This window comes from Corythoichthys intestinalis, chromosome 22 (assembly GCF_030265065.1).
Source record: "Corythoichthys intestinalis isolate RoL2023-P3 chromosome 22, ASM3026506v1, whole genome shotgun sequence".
Lineage (NCBI taxonomy): Eukaryota > Metazoa > Chordata > Actinopteri > Syngnathiformes > Syngnathidae > Corythoichthys > Corythoichthys intestinalis.
Genome location: NC_080416.1, coordinates 10469958 through 10487963, shown reverse-complemented (window position 1 = coordinate 10487963; position 18006 = coordinate 10469958). Strand labels below are relative to the sequence as shown.

General features: G+C 37.9%; 1 protein-coding gene across 3 annotated transcripts in view; it reads right to left on the bottom strand.

The window, feature by feature from the left end:
* The window catches only part of snx13 (sorting nexin 13), a 38690-nt gene extending 36385 nt beyond the window's left edge, over positions 1 to 2305 (bottom strand). Inside the window, exon 1 of one of the 3 annotated variants that reach the window (XM_057827460.1) lies at positions 2135 to 2305. In XM_057827460.1, coding sequence (XP_057683443.1) covers positions 2135 to 2146 — 12 coding nt within the window. In that variant the 5' untranslated portion in view covers positions 2147 to 2305. Of the gene's footprint in view, positions 1 to 1818; positions 2061 to 2134 lie in introns of those variants that run through there. The other 2 variants (XM_057827457.1, XM_057827459.1) reach the window with 2 other exon arrangements.
* Positions 2306 to 18006: the final 15701 nt, after the last annotated feature.

Genomic DNA, 18006 nt, shown 5'->3' with positions numbered 1-18006 from the left:
TCTGTCATCACGCAAACTTCGCTAGTTAAAGGAAGAATGAGTTGGATTTTGGGGAATGGCTTTGCAAGTGAATGACAACATTTCAGAGTCATTGACGGCGAGAGACGCTCAATTATTGTTAGCTAGCAGTGATCATTAGCTTAACTTATTCAATTTAAGAAAAGAGGAAACTTTATATTGAAAACACCTATTGATAGTAATAGACGTCTAATCCATTTCAACTGGGAGGTTCTGGAAGCGCTCGAACGATAGTTAAGCTAAGTGAGGTCATGAGAGATTTCTAAAACAAAACAAAATACACATGGGCTACAATTACTTTAATTTGTAAAAACAATTTGTTTGAGTTTTTGAATAAGTAATATAATTTTATTACTTATTACTTTTGTTTAGTTTGCATTTTTAATTATTTTCTCTTTAATACTAATGCAAGTGACCCCCCCCCCAAAATTATAAGTACTAGAATTCATGTATACATTTTAATTAAGGTATATATAAGGGCTGCAGCTATCGATTATTTTAGTAGTCGATTAATCGATGAACTAGTTAGTTCGAATAATAGAGTAATTGAACATTTAATGCGTTGCAGAATAAATTTTAGTAGATGTAAAACAAAGTCTTGCTAAGATTGCACTTTCAAAGTGCCTTAAATGCGAATACAAAATAAAGTTCCAAAGTGTTTCTTTAAACTATGCAAAATTGCACTTTCATTTAAAAATAAATTAACATACCTGAGCTTAACCTCAAATGGTACAAAAAAATAAAGAAATGAAGATCTAAGTACAACAAAAGAACATTTGGCTAACTTGCATAGCAAAAGTCCGCTAGCTTAAATGCTACAAAAAGCTAAAGTTTTTTTTTTTTATTATTTTTTTAACAATGCTTTTAACAAATCGTTCAAACAAATATTCCAACAACAAAAAAAATGTCAAATATATCTATGAACTAAATTCTGAATGCATTAAAAAAATATTAGCTCAAACAAAAACTTACTTTATGTTGGTCTTAACAGGGAGCAGCTGGATTCAGTTATGTTAAATGAGTTATGCCATAATCACTGTTGCCACCCTAATCAATAAAACTAAATGCACACTTTCAAAACAAACCATTACAATGCCACTCTAATTAAACGAATACTCGAAGCAGCAAAATTTGATTTGAAGCTTATTTCTAATTGAAAAACTCGAGGTGATCGATTAATCGTTGCAGCACTAATATCGTATATATGTACATGTTTTGTTTTTATTACCCTTCGCAAAATACGTGCAGACGACATTAATACCAGAATTGGATGTCAAATGGAGGTTGCAAAATATTGTCCCTTGGGCCGCAGGTTTGAGACACCTGTCCTACACGCATGTAATTAAAAATATATATATATATATATAATAATCCGTACATGAAAGGTGAAAACTTGGGAATTTGGAAGAAATTGTTTCCAAAACGTAACGAAATTTTATGTAAATGTGGTGCTTTTAAGGGAGCTGGGACAATTCATTACGGAAATTGATTACTTTACTCGCGTTATGCACTTAAACAGGGAAATAAACAAACTCGTACATCAACATGCCACAGCATATTGAAAAAAAAAAAACATCAACTCCAAAGGAATAATAATACGTCTCATTTTAACAATAAACCACATCGAGTTGAAACCTGCTTTTGGAACAAAAGCTCATGTGACTTGACTGTCAGTCCCTTTATAACCGTCACATTAAAACAGCTTTGAGTCAAACATTTTTTCTTCCATTTTAAGCAACCGATCGCTCTAACCTGAGTGTTTTTCAAGACTCACCTGACCCACAATCAACAAAAACTCACCTGTATTCGCTGAGGTGTCGAATTTTCCCTGTGTTGGACGTTTATCATAATCTAAACACTCCCTTTCTACATTGATCTACGTCGAGCTAATTCCAGCAGTGTTGACGGTACGAATAACCTGAGCTCATCGTATTAGCCGCGTAATCCCGGGTCGAGTGCCTGTTATAGCAGACGAGCTTTGTGACAACACCGAGACAGTTCGGCGGCGTTCTCTCCCTTGACAGTACTGTTTACCTGCCGGGCTAACGCCTAGCCGCCTAGCATCGTCGGAAAGCTATTAAAACTCCAAGCAAAACGCACGTCGGCAGTGACTTACCTCTGCGAACATCGTTCAAAAGGCGTCCGGTGGTGCTGCTTAACCCCACCACATCGTAACCCCCGAGCGGGACTGCTTTCTTGACGGTTAAAAACGCTCGTATGTCCAATCTCCGTATTCGCTTTGGAGCGTCGCCATGTTTGCGAGGTTTTACGTCTCCAGTGCCCCGTTTGTGGACGTCGTCAGCTGATTGGTGGAGAGCGGATGACGTAGAAACACGCCCGTGACTGACTGACACATAAGCAGAAGCAATCACGATTGAACAAACCCTCGCGTATAAACGTACTTTGATGAAAACTGTCGAGTTTTTCAATGATTTTTTTTAAAATACAAAGAAGTATATTTTACATCATAAGACGGCGTGAAATTTTATAAATAGGTCATAAATTTCTCTAATAAAAAAAAATGAGGTCATCTAGTTCGTCCAATAGGAAGGCTCGTGTTTACTAGAAGCAGATTCGACATACGTTTGTAAAATAAAGTATTAATAATCAACATTATCGAGTATTAAAAAGTATTTCTGACAAGTCATTTACACATTTGGAATAGTTAGAAAATATTACCAACCAAATTCAACTCGTTTGAGAGTGGAACACGGTAACTCATCCTGTCCGTCCAATCCCTGAATGCAACCTTCTCGTGTTTCACTTGTCTTACTGTGTCTGACATCTTATCTGTCAGCCGAATATCTACTAGCTTACTGTTGTATGCATTCAAATGGTGTTTAAATAATTTATTTTATATATGCAATGAGACAAAAGTACAATTTGAGGAGTCTTCCAGTGATATACCCATGCAGTAAAGAATTTGTAAAATAACACAAGAGGCACATAAATCTTGTCGTGACTAACCACTAGAGGTCACTGCCACTCCATCTTGGCCTGTTTGAAAAGTAAACAAACGCTGGAATGTCTCCCCCTTTCTTTATTCAAACAATCACAAACATACAATACAAAAATAAAACATACAAAACTGCAATGCAGTCAGTGAAAAAACACACACATGAAAAACACAAAAATAAAGGAGGCACACTGTACTTTAAGTGGCAGAATTCTATTGCATAAGCGGATTTTGCAGGGGGGCAAGGGGGCCATGCCCCCTCCCTGGTGGCCGAAAAGTGTCATTGCATGTAATGAACTTTCCGATATACGATTTTAAAACTAAGAGTTTTTCGTAAAATATGACTCCATTAAAGTTGTAAAGAATTTTTTTTTAAATGAATCAAATGAACCAAAAAAAAAAAAAAATGTATGATGGATCAAAATGATTTTTCGAACAGATCATGTGACTAGTACCTTAGAAAATCATTTGATATGCTAATCCAAAACCACCTTACGAGTCGACGACCAAAGAGGAGAGATGGATATACGCAATTTTTTCTAGCCTAAGCTTTCAAAAGCGACAACAACACATAGAAAACACGCCTAGAAAATATTTATTGAGAAATAAAGGGTAACTGAAGACCTTTCCGGATTTTGGTGTAATTTTACAAATATAAACTTTGGACGAGTTCGTCAAAACAACCATGACATTATCAACACGTAATTGCTAGGATAACTTGCGTTTTTTAAGTTTTTTTGCACTCCGTTAATGGTCCCTTCGCAAACCCGGAAGTGTGACGTAGATTCCCCGACGCAACAGAGAAGACTATCCACAGCTAGCATAGCAGCAACAACGATGTCAGTGATATTTCCACCCAAGGTAACCATTCAGGATCGCTCTTTCGTGACGCTACCGATGGCAAAGGCTCCTTTGAAGCGTCATTGCTTCAAGAAGCTTTATTTGGCCATCACTGCTCCCTTGGGAGAGACAATCAACCTCTGCTGCCACCTGCAGTCCACACTGTTGTCATCAAACATGCCTCCTAGCATGCATTGCAGCGCTACAGATGTAAATAACAATCAAAATTCATGTTCTGTGCTAATTATTTCTTCAGTTACTGTTCCAGTTGTTTCATTAATTGCTAGTTGTGGTATTTGGTAACACTTTATTTGACAGTGGCGCCCTAAGACAATCATAATTATGACATACCACTGTCATAAGCAATCGTGCATGCCTATAACGGATGGAATTTAGTGTTATCCGGCAAGTTAGCTCACTTTTGAATGGATGTAAAAGATCTGAACTGGACATAAACGGAGTTAGTGACATAATTTGCCGCATGACAAGTAATGACATCCGTCATAAGCAGTCAGAAATGCCAATGATAGTGTCATGTCACAATTATGACGGTCTTATGATGACGGTCATATAAAGTGTTACCTATTAACCTAAAAAAATCAACAAATAAGCCGCATTGGACTATAAGCCGCAGGATTCAAAGTGAAGGAAAAAAGTAGCGGCTAATAGTCCGAAATTTACGGTATTTTACCTTTTTTTGGCCAAGTCCATAATTCCACACATGTCCATTCATAGTTTTATGACCTTCAGTGAGAATTTACAATAGTAATGAAAATAAAGAAAACATACAAATGAGAAGGTGTGTCCAAACTTTTGGATTGGGCGTCTATCACTGTCAATGGCAGCCAGTGTTAAAGTATTGTACTTTGCCTTGTATCGTGTATAGAATTGAACATTTTTGACATTTTTGGGTTGTGCGCGGATACACGGGAACATGTTAATGTTCCGTGCGGTGCAACTAGAAAATTATTGATGTCTCTCTAAGGAGTCATTGAGTGAAGATAGAGCCAATGTGTAGTACGCCAATGAGTGACCTAATGCGTGGCAGTCACAACGGTTTGGCCTCAAGGAGGAAGACCGGTGAGTCAGAGGTCAGAGGTGATGAGGTGGAATGTGAAAACCTACGAAAAAAAGTTACGCAGATGCGATTTGAGTTTGATGGAAAATTAGGGTGTGCTTGCCAGTGTTGTGCATAAACGCATTCAATGAACAATCTTTCATGAACAGGTTCATATACAGTGAGGAAAATCAATCTTAATATTTGGTACAGTATCCTTTGATGAAAATTACAGAGGTCAAACGTTTCTTGCAACTTTTCACCAGGTTTGCACAGACTGCAGCAGGGATTTTGCACCACTGCTCCACACTGATCTTCTCTAGATCAATAAGGTTTCTGGGCTGTCACTGAGAAACACGGAATTTGAGCTTCCTCCAAAGATTTTCTATTGGGTTTAGGTCTAGAGACTGGATTAGCCTCTCCAGAACCTTGATCGGCTTTTTACGAAGCCACTACTTGGTTATTCTGGCTGTCTACTCCGGGCCATTGACATGTTAAAAGACCCAGTCACGACCAGTGTTGTTTATCTTACTGAAAAAAAGTAATTAATTATAGTTACAAATTACTTCTCCCAAAAAGTAATTGCGTTAGTAACTCAATTACCTGAAGGTAAGAGTAATTAGTTACTTGGCAAAGTAATTGGTGAATATTACTTTTTTTTTTTTCCTCAAAAAAATTAAAAAAAAAAAAACATTGGCCACACGATGGGAAGTTTTTTGTGAAGGTTTTTGGTACAATTGGCCCGAGCCCGATTCTTTACCCTGATTTACCCTTTACCCTGAATCAACTGTTAAAAGTTGTTAAAATTGCTCCCATTATTGCATTAGGTCCCTTCTCTCTACTTTCGACATATGAAAGTTTTAAAACGGTTTCATCATTTAAAGATAGATTCAAGTCAAGATTAAAAGTTACTTAGGTTCGCTAGGAAGATTCTTTACAACAGAGCCGTCCTAAAAAAGTCTACTGCTTTAAGATGGCGGCTGTCTACTAACTCATTTAGTGCCATGTCTGTCATTTTGCATCTAGTTATATCTGTGTACAGTACATGTGATATCTACCATGTCTACCATATCTACCATAACATGCGGGCGTAGTTTGTAGGCTATCGGCTACAACATGTATTATTGGAGCTACCTAGCATCGCGTTTGCTCGGCGTCACAACTTTCTTGCCTCCTCCCTACTCCTGCTCTGCTCTGTTGTCTCGGTGAGTCCGTCTCCCTCAAACTTTTCTACCAATATAGTAACGCATAGTAACGCATGCCTTTCCGTCCTCAGTAACGGTAACAGCGTTGCCAAGATTAGAAAAGTAATTAATTAGATTACCCACTCCTGAAAAAAATAACGCTGTTAGTAACGCCGTTATATTGTAACGCCGTTATTAACAACACTGGTCACGACCCATTTTCAGTGCTCTAAGAGAAGGACCTCCTTTTGTCGACATAATCCTCGTCGCAGTTTTCATTCCTTGCTGACTCCCGACGAACATCCATCTCAAGATTGCGCAGCTTCGTAGTAGGTTGCATCGCCATTCCGGTTGTGGACTCATGGCCAGGGGGACTGGCGTCGCTAGGTCCTTCAGTAAGGACCGTCCCAGTGATCACTGTCCCACCTGGCACAATCAGCTGCCAGCAGCGCACCAAAAGGAAACATCCTCGATATCGTTCCACTTCGAGTGTGATCAGACACAGCGGCCGCCATCTACCCCAGCTATCCTCCACAATATCCAGACTTTAAGGTGTTTTCCGGGCAGGCGCGTTGTCCAGGTTCTGACCGCATTGTAAAGATCTTGGGCAGGACAGTGGCCAATCGACCAGTTCCATGTCGTTACACAATTTGAAGAATTTGAAGTCACTTGTCTGTGCATTTACAGGCAACAGATGATATGTCCTTGTGAGTTCTGTTTGCATTGGCTTTGCGTCACCTGTGTGGGTTTTTTTTTCCTCTTTTATTTTTGCCTTTCATTGTTTTGGGTACACTCGGTTTTGTTTCCAGATTTGAGTTGCCACCCAGACATTATTAAACATTTGTACAGTTCTTATTATGTCCAAGAGTTAGCTTGAGTCAGCAACATAATTATTTAATAAGGTTTGTTTATACCTCCACTTAAAAACAGCCAATAACCCTCTTTGGTCTTGACCATGTTAAGAATTTGAGTTTTCCTGATTGTGTGGGGTGGACAGGTGTTTATATGCAGCTAAACGCCTCAAACAGGTCAAAATGTCAGACTCACAAAGTCCACCTCCACTTCACTTCACTTATTCTTTGGACTTTTTAAAGGCAACTAACAGGTCTTTGAGGCTCACAATTCAAGCAAATAGACGTGTTCAAATCCGGCATGGGAGCCAGATCCGGGAAGGAAGGAAGGAAGTGAAGAAGGTAATAATTTTTATGATGTTGATCATTTTTTTTTGCTTTTAAAACACTTCCCAAATATAGTTTAATGTTGTGTATCTTTTTAGATGACTTGACCCATTTGTCATCAGTCACATCCTTGTGTATTTTGCCTGTGGTGGCAGTCAGGGTGGCGCAATACAGATTAAGAGCGACACTGCCTAAATGTTTGCAGATGAGCCATTGCAATATCTAATCACTGCGGTAACAAGGGTCACTCCGTCGGGCCACAGGGCCAACTTCCCCCAGGCATTTTCACAGCAAGACGTTTACCCCCTACTTAACCCGTTCACTTCCATTGACGGCGCTAGATGTCCAATCCGTTTTGACTGGGAGATGATGAATGAATGAACGCCATCAACGGTATGAAACACAATCTTGCACTTTGTTAAATAATACGCGCCAAGATAAAGATCTGAGTTTCACTTTTCCTGCTTTTTTGAAATTCCAGCTAAAACATTAGTGGGCAGGACGACCACAAATCTTCAGGGAACGACGCCAGAAAATATTTCCCGGAATTCAGGGGCCTACTGAACCACGGCCAGCCGCCTGCTCCTTTTAGGCTTAAACGTGGACTCATTTTTCAGATAACGCAGGTAATTTTCGTTGAGCGAGACAAGAAAAGAAAACAACAAATAACTAACCTGGGAAAATAATGTGGAGTTATTCGCCTGCCTTTACGTGATGATGCGCAGGACCACTTCCTGCGGCTCAGGTTTCGGGGGGGATGGGCCGCTTCCTGTGCCAGCTCCTGATGATGGGGCCCTTGAATTTCTAACTCAAAAGGATGAATTAAGCAAAAAAAAGTTGGGTTGTTTACAGTGCAAATGGACTTCTATCACCGTCAATGGCAACCAGCGAGTTGCAAAACTTCGCATTCACCTAAAACCACTTTGCGCAAAAAATGGTAACACTACCAAAAATATCAAACATCCCAAAAACACAGTTGATGAAACAAATAATAAATGAACTAAAAATTCACATAACCCCTCCAAAAAAAACCTCTGACAAAACCGCTTCGACATACCAAAAAATATCACATACACCAAAACCTCACCCCCCCAGAAAACACGTTTTTAGCTCGTTACTGTCTCGTCATCATCATAAAATACGTTCATTCACGAAATAGTTTTGTTATAGACTTCATAATGTATTGACATGACCCATTCCCCATTCACTGCTTCCCGAAAGGGGCCGTCCAACACTCCGCTTCATTTATTAGAAGTCGGTCACATGCAGCGATCTAACGCCAGATTTAGGCTGAAAAAGTACGAAAGCTGTACTGCATACAAACAGGAAGGATTGTCTCAGATTTGTTCGAGGATTCGAGATAAATATTATATTTTTCGTACCATGCATGCATTTTGAAATGTTTTGGGGGAAAAAAATCAATGGGAGAAATTAGCCGCTAGAGCATTGGCATTATACTTCGCAATATTTACGTAAAATAAATGCTAACTGCATGGTTTTTTTGCTTTTAACCAAAAAGTGAGACTGGTTTACATCCATATCTATAAAGAATTCTGGTATTTAAGCATTTATTCACAAGAATTTTCAACGGAAAAATCTCTGTTTACATATGGCGGCCGCTAATTTCCTTACTGACTAGCCTCATAGTTCGCAATATTTACGTAAAATAAATGCTACCGGCATGGTTTTTTTTTTTTTTGCTTTTAACCAAGAATTGAGACTGGTTTATATTCATATCTATAAAGAATTCCGGTATTTTAGCATTTATTCACAAGCATTTTCAACGTAAAAATCTCTTTGTTTACATATGGCGGCCGCTAATTTCCTTACTGACTAGCCTCATAGTTCGCAATATTTACGTAAAATAAATGCTACCTGCATGTTTTTTTTTTTTTTGCTTTTAACCAAGAATTGAGACTGGGTTACATCCATATCTATGAAGAATTCCGGTATTTAAGCATTTATTCACAAGAATTTTCAACGGAAAAAGCTCTTTGTTTACATATGGCGGCTGCTAATTTCCTTACAGACTAGCCTCATAGTTCGCAATATTTACGTAAAATAAATGCTACCTGCATGGTTTGTTTCGCTTTTAAGCAAGAATCGAGACTGTTTTACGTCGGTAACTATAAAGAATTCAGGGATTTAAACATTTATTCACAAGAATTTTCTATGGAAAAGCTCTTTGTCTGTGTTTCCACTCTGGTCAACTTTAATGGAGATAGGCCCCCTATGAATCGGCCCCGCGCCCCGTCAATACATTATGAAGTCTATGAATTTTGTTATTGTCATTATTAACGAAAACAACAGTCAAACATTCATCAGCAACCCTAGAAAACCTCAGACGCAACGAAGCACATCACCTTTTCACTGCTATTTACGGTGATAGTCGTCAAATGAATTTAAACTGAGTTAAACCCTCCCCGCAAAAAAATATGTGTGTTTTTTGGGTCGTGTGCATAAGGAAAAGCCATCATCTCTGACCTTTTACCATCCACCGAGGGGAATCAATTCCCACCCTTGGCTCACCGTGTCCCTGTTATCTTAAACTTGAGGCTCCTGCTCTGACATCCAGGAATGTCACCTCACTCGAGATGATTTCTCACGCAAAAAACTCCGACAAACACTTACAACGCAGTACATAAATCATGATACTACGTAATGACTAATTTTTTTTTGTAGTCTTTTTTTTTTCCTTCTTTGTGTGTACTTAAACTGACATTAAAAGCTGAAGTTCAGAATTTTTAAAATTAGGCTTAATCTTCAAATTAGGGCTGTCAAACGATTAAAATTTTTAATCGAGTTAATCACAGCTCAAAAATTAATTAATCGTAATTAATCGCAATTCACACCATCTATAAAATATGCCATATTTTTCTGTAAGTTATTGCTGGAATGGAAAGACACAAGACGGAAATATACGTACATTCAACATACTGTACATAAGTAATGTATTTGTTTATTATAACAATAAATCAACAAGATGGCATTAACATTGACATTCTGTTAAAGCGATCCATGGATAGATAGACTTTTAGTTCTTAAAAGATAAATGTTAGTACAAGTTACAGATATTTTATATTAAAACCCCTCTTAATTACTTCGTTTTAATAAAATTTGTAAAATTTTCAATCAAAAAATAAACTAGTAGCCCGCCGTTGTTGATGCCAATAATTACTTACACAATGCTCATGGGTGCTGAAGCCTATAAAATCAGTTGCACCCAAGCGCCAGCAGAGGGCGACAAAACTCCGAAAAACACAACAAGTACACATTTCACTGTGCTGTCGTTTTAATGTTTGAGCGGGGCATGTGCGTTAATTGCGTCAAGTATTTTAACGTGATTAATGAAAAAAATTAATTACCGCCCGTTAACGCGATAATTTTGACAGCCCTAGTAAAGAGCAATTATAAATATACATGAGAAAACAAGACATTTCACCTAATATTGAACCATTTTAAGAAAATGTCTATTTTAGACGTACATTGTTGAAAGCAGCCAACAATTGCATCTCAGATGTGACTAGAAAAAAAACTGCTTTCAATCAAAAAACGTAAGATCTTATAAAAAAAAAAAAAAAAATTCTTATATAACTTATTTCTTGCCTAAAAATGTCATTATGCTTTCTTTTTCTTGACTCTTTTTTTCTCCGGTACATGACCCGGTGCTGCGGATTTCAGAAACATGTCATCTTGTAGTATAATGTTAGGTGAATACTGACAATCAATCAGCAGCAGTAACCAGGTTGCGTGTGTTTACACAGAAACGAGCGAGTTGTGTTTATGCTCCACGGAGAATAATGGCTGCAGCGTAGACTGTACGGTTGTCTTTGATCGGGATAGCGTGACGTCGTTAAAACATGGAACCCCTGGGAATTCATGTAAAATAAGATTTTTAATCGACGCATTATTTTTACTGGCCCCACCTGGTCAGTGGCTGGAGCATTCTGGTGGCGCTGACAGTTTGAAAAGTATGTCCGGCCCCTTTATATTGTCGACCCTTGACATTGAATGCTTAGTTTTAATAACTTTATCCTGCAAACATAGCCAACACTATTGATTGCATTAGTCATCGGTAGAGGCGTGTGAAATTTCCGATTCTTAGATTGTTCGCGATTCGGCCGTGGAAGATTCGAGAACGATTCACAAACATCCAAATTCCGATTATTGAATTATACCAGGTAAAGCGGAAGTAAAACACAGTAGGCGCGGTCTTTGGGACGCAATGAGGAACAGACCGAGAGTAAATATCATGTTCAACTCATGATTAAAAAAAACAATCATACCTGAATGCGGCCGACAGCCGCTACAAACAACGCCCAGTTGCTAGTTGCTACAAACATACGGCTATAGTAGATATCATATATATGTAGAACTAGATGCAAAATGACAGACGACGGCGGTGTTAGAACATGTATTATTGAACAGAGATGCGAAATGACAGACTTGCCGGTGTTTGTAAACAGCCGCCATCTAAAAGCAGTAGACTTTTCTAGAAGGCTCTTTTGTAGCTAATTAACTTTTTATCTAAAATACTCCTAAATCAGCAAAATCTTGTCTTGAATCTATCTTTAAATGATGAAATAGTTTTAAAACTTTGACAAAAGTAGACAGAAGGCAAATTATGGAATAACGGGAGCAATTTTAACAACTGTAACGGTTGATTCACAACATTAAATTAATTGAATGTAGTTTAAAGCTGCTGATACAGAATGGGGACTGGAGTATTTTATTTACCGTTATTTTTTTTTTTATATACATCTTTTTATTTGAATTTTTTAATGCAGTACATCTCAGCCAGAACAAAAATAACAGATCTATTAATCTTAGCATGGTCATCTGCTATACGAACAAAAAGTGAACGTTTAGACTGACACAATTCCAGAGTTGTGATTGGCTGTTTTGTGAGCAGGTTCTTAATCTATTTTACACAGACCATGCATACATCACTAACAAAACAAAATACAGCAAGAACCACATACACACGACAACAACAACAACAACAACAAAAAACAAAAAAAAACCTTAATAGTTCAATGTTACCATGGATAACATTGGTATTATAATGAGCAAGAAGTAAGATGAAGTATTAACTAACTAAACTACATAATTTTAACAAAATAAAAGAGGAAGGTGGGGGGGGGGGGGCAAGGCTTTTAGTTGCTTTCTTGAGAAATCGTGAGTCCATCTAAGTAGTCTTTATTTACCGTTATTTTTGTATATTTGTTTACTGTTATATGTTAACTTGATACTGAAATAGTAGTTTGGTTTAGCCTGAGAGGATTTTTGAACAATTTTGGAACTAATGTACAAAACATTAAAAAAAAAAAAAAAAAAAAAAAAAGGAGGGGGGTGCATCAATAATCGTTTTATAATCGAATCGGAGCCTCTGAATCGTAATTGAATCGTTAGGTGCCCAAAGATTCCCAGCTCTAGTCATCGGTGATTTTCAATCCTCATGCGTGCAAATGTTGTTTTTTTATTGGCATGCTAGCAAACTCCATTGACTCGAGCTAGCTTAGCCAACCCGGAGCCTTGCAACTAATACATAACTAACAAACTGCATGGAATTTGTTGAAACCAACTCTACCGACTAATTAAACCCCTAACTCGCTCGAAAATTAAGCCTAATGTCAAAAATTCTGACCTTCTCCTTTAATTAGCTGTCGCCGTCTTAATTAAGAAGCCAGGGGCGCTTTATAAAACGGGCTTGGGTAGGGAGGCAAAAGAACAGGGAGGTTTTATTAGCCCGCCGCTATGATGACAAGTCACATCCTCGCATTTCCTGAGGGCGGTGCCAATGCGTCCGTCATTCTTGATCTTTGACCTGTCGCCCACACTTAGGTGACCCCATTTAGATTGAGAGTGACAGGCAATGACCTGCATAAAGTTACCTTTAAGAATGAGCCACGCATTAACAACAACGAAGGAGTAGTTTAATCTCAAACCATTGATGTCTATCGCCGTCAGTGCCATTTAATGAGTCAAGCAAACGAAGGGAAAGAGCCTCTCAGTTCGCTGGCGGCTGTTGATCCTGCAGATTGAGTTAAAGACGAGCCTCTGCATACCAGACAATATCACAGTGGCTCAGCTTTAGGACAATAAACACACAAATATCAAAGACTGACGCTTAACCCCTTGAGGCCTGAATTTGCATTACATAAAATATTGGAGAATACACAAGTATGTGAAAACAATATTATTACAAAAATACTAAATATGGGAAATTCGGTTGAAAAAAATACAGCTACAAATGAGAAATTTTTTCAAAATTTATATACACTCCCTGACAAAAGTCTTGTCGCTTATCCATTTTGTGGAAACACTTGCTAACAACCTGACTTTTAATTATTCAATTGGTTTCAGAAATGGCTCATATGAAAGACCATCCCAAATGATGCAAAAATATATTTGTTCCACTGAAAAATGATTTAAAAAGATTTATCATTTATAAAAGACATAAAGGTCAAATTTTGGCAAGACAAAAGTTTTGTCGCCTACAGAAAGTAGGGTGAAAATTGAACAAAAAATGTGCTTCAAATACAAATATATGTTACATAACATAAGCGAATTAATTAGTGGTGCAGTGAGATCCAAATTGAATATTTTGTATGACTTCCATGGGCTTGAAGGACTGCATCCAACGGTTCGGCAAGAATTCATACAATTCATTGATGAAGTCATCAGGAACATCAAATAAAGCAGTCTTGCATGCCTCCCAGAGTTCATCAACATTCTTGGGTTTCATCCTCCATGCTTCCTCTTTCATCCTACCCCAGACATGCTCAATGATGTTCATGTCTGGTGACTGGGCTGGCCAGTCCTGGAGAATGTTGATCTTCTTTGCCTTGAGGAACTTTGAGGTAGAGATTGAAGTATGCGATGGAGCACCATCCTGCTGCAGAATTTGTCCCTTTTTATGGTGATTCTGAGTGAATCTCGGATCCGTGCGGGCTCCTGTAGGTCTCCTGCAATATTTGCGGTGACTGTGGTGTAATTCAATGGAAGATTAATCTGAATAATCCACCTTTTGCCACTTTTCCAGCATCCATCCTTTTGACAGGCTGTGGGCCTTGACAAATGCTTTTTTGTTTGAGCTAATGTTTTTTTCAACGCATTCGTAATTTAATTTATAGGTTTATTTAGCAGTTTTTTTGCTGGAATATGTGTCTGAACAATTGTTAAGAGCGTTGTTAAAAAAAAAAAAAGTTTTATAGCATTTAAGCTAGTGGACTTTTGCTATGTAAGTTAGCCATTGTTCTTTTGTTGTACATACAGTAGATCCTTTTGTATTATTTTTTTTATACCATTCGAGGCTCAGCTCAGGTATTTGAATTTTTCATGTTCCCTATCCAATTACTCAATTATTCGAAGTAACTAGTTAATTGATTAATTGACTACTAAAATAATCGATAGTTGCAGCCATACTTACAATTTAGACTAACTTAAAATTGATTTACTAGAACTTAAAAATAGCTTGACACAATGGAAATTCAGTTGACACACATGGAAAAAACTCCTAATTTTTAAGTAATGTGTGTTTTCAGGCATAATGACATTTTTAGGTAGGAAATAAGATTTCTTTTTCTAAGATCTAGAAGCTTTTTGAGTGACCGCTGTGAATTTTTTTGTTCTTTTTTCTAGTCACATCTGTGATGCAATTGTTAGCGGTTTTCAAAAAGGTACATCGAAAATAAAAACATTGTCTGAAAATGGTTCAATATTAGGTGAAATTTCTTGTTTTTTCTTGTATATTTATAATTGGTCTTTACATAAAAAAACATATGTTCTATCCGATTACTCGATTAATCGATAGAATTTTCAGTCGAATACCCGATTATTAAAATATTCGATAGCTGCATCCCTAGTTGAATGTAAATTCAGGCTTTAACGAGTTAAAACACTTGGACTGGTGTTTATCGTACGTATCATGATGTTTTTTGTGGAAAGCGTTTGCACAGACAGCGTGATCCAGTGTTATGTAAAGTTTGCGGCTTTTCTCTGCTGAATGCAATAACAGTTTATTGGGGAAGTGAAGGAGGGGCCACTTGGCACAGAATTCCAGCCTTCCCTCAGGTCTTCTGTCGGGTGGTCTGACTCTTTCTTCAATTGAATGCTCTTATTTCCACTTCCTTAAACCTTCTTTAACATGTTGCCATATTTTATGCCTTCTTTCAATTCCGCTCCTCTAGCCATTTTTTTTTTTTTAACTTTAAATTCTAACTCATTGGCCGCCATCAGTGTTTCGTCAGTCTTTCGTCAACGATGATGACGGCGAAGATATTTTGCATATTTTTGCACCCGAATTCGAGTCACCTGATTTTGAGAATCTGCAGGCAGAGGGTGGGATGTGGCAGGAACCTAGAGAAAAACCCATGCTTATTTTTAAACAAGAATAATTTATCATCAATTTTTTGTTTTTGCAAGACTGCAGGAATTTGTTGTCATGGGGGGAATTTGAATTTTGTACTACTCTTGATAGTAATTGAGAATATTTTTAGATTTTCCTTGTTAACTCATTGGCTACCATTGACCAGTCAAAATGCCAATGTCCGTCAATGGCACTGAAAGATGAGAATCCACAGCCTGGAATCAAAACCCTAAATCAACAGGCGTGTGACTGAGGCTAGGTTCATACCGCAGGACTAAAAGCACAATTCCGATTTTTTGTCATACAGTGCTGGCCAAAAATACTTAGACATACTTACCTGAGAAAGCCAAAAACGTTTTGGAAGTATGTTCTCTGGTCAGATGAGACAAAAGTGGAGCTTTATGGGAAAAAGCATCAACAGAGTTTACAGGGGGAAAAAACAAAGCCTTCAAAGAAAAGAACACGGTCCCCACAGTCAACAATGGTGGAGGTTCCCTGATGTTTTGGGGTTGCTTTGCTGCCTCTGGCACTGGACTGCTTGACCATGTGCATTGCATTATGAATTCTGAAGACTACCAACAAATTTTGCAGCATAATGTAGGGCCCAGTGTGAGAAAGCTGGGTCTCCCTCAGAGGTCATGGGTCTTCCAGCAGGACAATGACCCAAAACACACTTCAAAAAGCACTAGAAAATGGTATGAGAGAACGCACTGGAGATTTCTAAAGTGGCCAGCAATGAGTCCAGACCTGAATCCCATGGAACACCTGTGGAGAGAGCTGAAAATGGCACCCTTTAAATCTTTAAATCTTTTTAAATCAATCATTTTCTGGGAGAAATTGAGCATTATCTGACTGAATTGCAGGGGTGCCAATACTTTTGGCCAGCAGTGTATCTGTTTTTTTGGCGTGTCCATTGAGACTGCCTTTGTCCATTGAGCCGTTCAAGTATCACGCATGCGCACTAATTCGTAGACCGAGATGCGCTGTGCAAACTGACTAATTTCTAGTGTGATCATATTTTTATTTCCAAAAAAAGGGCACAAATAACAGTCAAAAGTAATCCCCTTTTAGTCTTATATTCAAAGTTTATATGGATTGGTAACATGCATGCACTGTGCGTGCATGACGCACAAATATATGAACAGTTTGCCCTGACTCTCGGCCATCAATCAGCAATCTTGAAAAAATGCTCATTTTTAGGACAAAGAAAATTGAGCATTCTAAGGCTTATCCTCCCCCCGTTTTGTTTCTTATGACTTGTCAAGCTCACCTCTTCCCAAAAATCTGTGTTCAAGAGAGCTGCTAACGCTAATGCACAGCTCCATCGCTAACGTGTCTCTCTCACTCTTTTCTGACGTAATTGCTGCATGAATTCCAATTTGGGGGACTTGACAGTTCAGACCGCAGCCACATTCTGGAAAAATGTGGCCCAGATCGTATTTTAACCATACACGAAAGTGATCTAGATCGGATTTGAAATAGTCCACTTTTATGCGACCTGTCCTGTTAAACCCGTCAAGTTAATGCCTGACTCGAGTTAGAAAACCACCAAAAAATCGGATTTCTGCATTAACACTTGCGGTTTGAGCCTAACCTTAGTAATTCCCCAAAATCAATAGGAAGTGACCTGCGGGATATTTTTAGCTTCTATCAATTTATTAGCTGTGATTGACAGCGGATTGATTGCTCCAAGATATAATCTTCAATAGGACAACCAACCAACGATCTACCTTAACAGCATAACCGCATATCTTGCTCACAACACATGACATAATTAATTATGTACTTTAAAAAAAAAAAAAAAAAAAACGTTTTGGCCGGAATATAAGACGGTGTTTTTTGCATTGAAATAAGACTGAAAAAGAGTGGGTCATCTTATATTCGCGGTCTAGACATTATACCCATTCATGACGCTAGATGGCGCCAGATATTATTGAACTGATGTTCTGTCATGACAGATCCCAGCTACTCTCAAGTTTAATCAGTTTGCATTATTTTATTGCAATGTTTTGCCTATTCAGATTTGTTTCAAGACTACAGTTACAGTTAGACTTCACTTTGATGGTTAATGCAGTTATTGGAATTTTGTTGTTTAATTACAATAGATTGGTTTATTGACATTTCAAAAACCAGAAGCCATTCATTTACGGATGTGATTGCACATTAGTTTAGATATTTAAAAGTTCAGATATTAAGATTTGAATAGGCAAAATAGCATGCATATTTTCTTAAATATATTGTTATAATCATTTGTTTCAGATGTACTGTAATTATTTTCTGTATAAAAAATAATTTGGTGTTCAAAAAGTCTTTTTTCAAACTTGAATCTTGAAAAAGAGGGGGTCGTCTTATAATCAGGGCCAATTAGGGCCAATACGGTACATATATCGGTGTATATATTT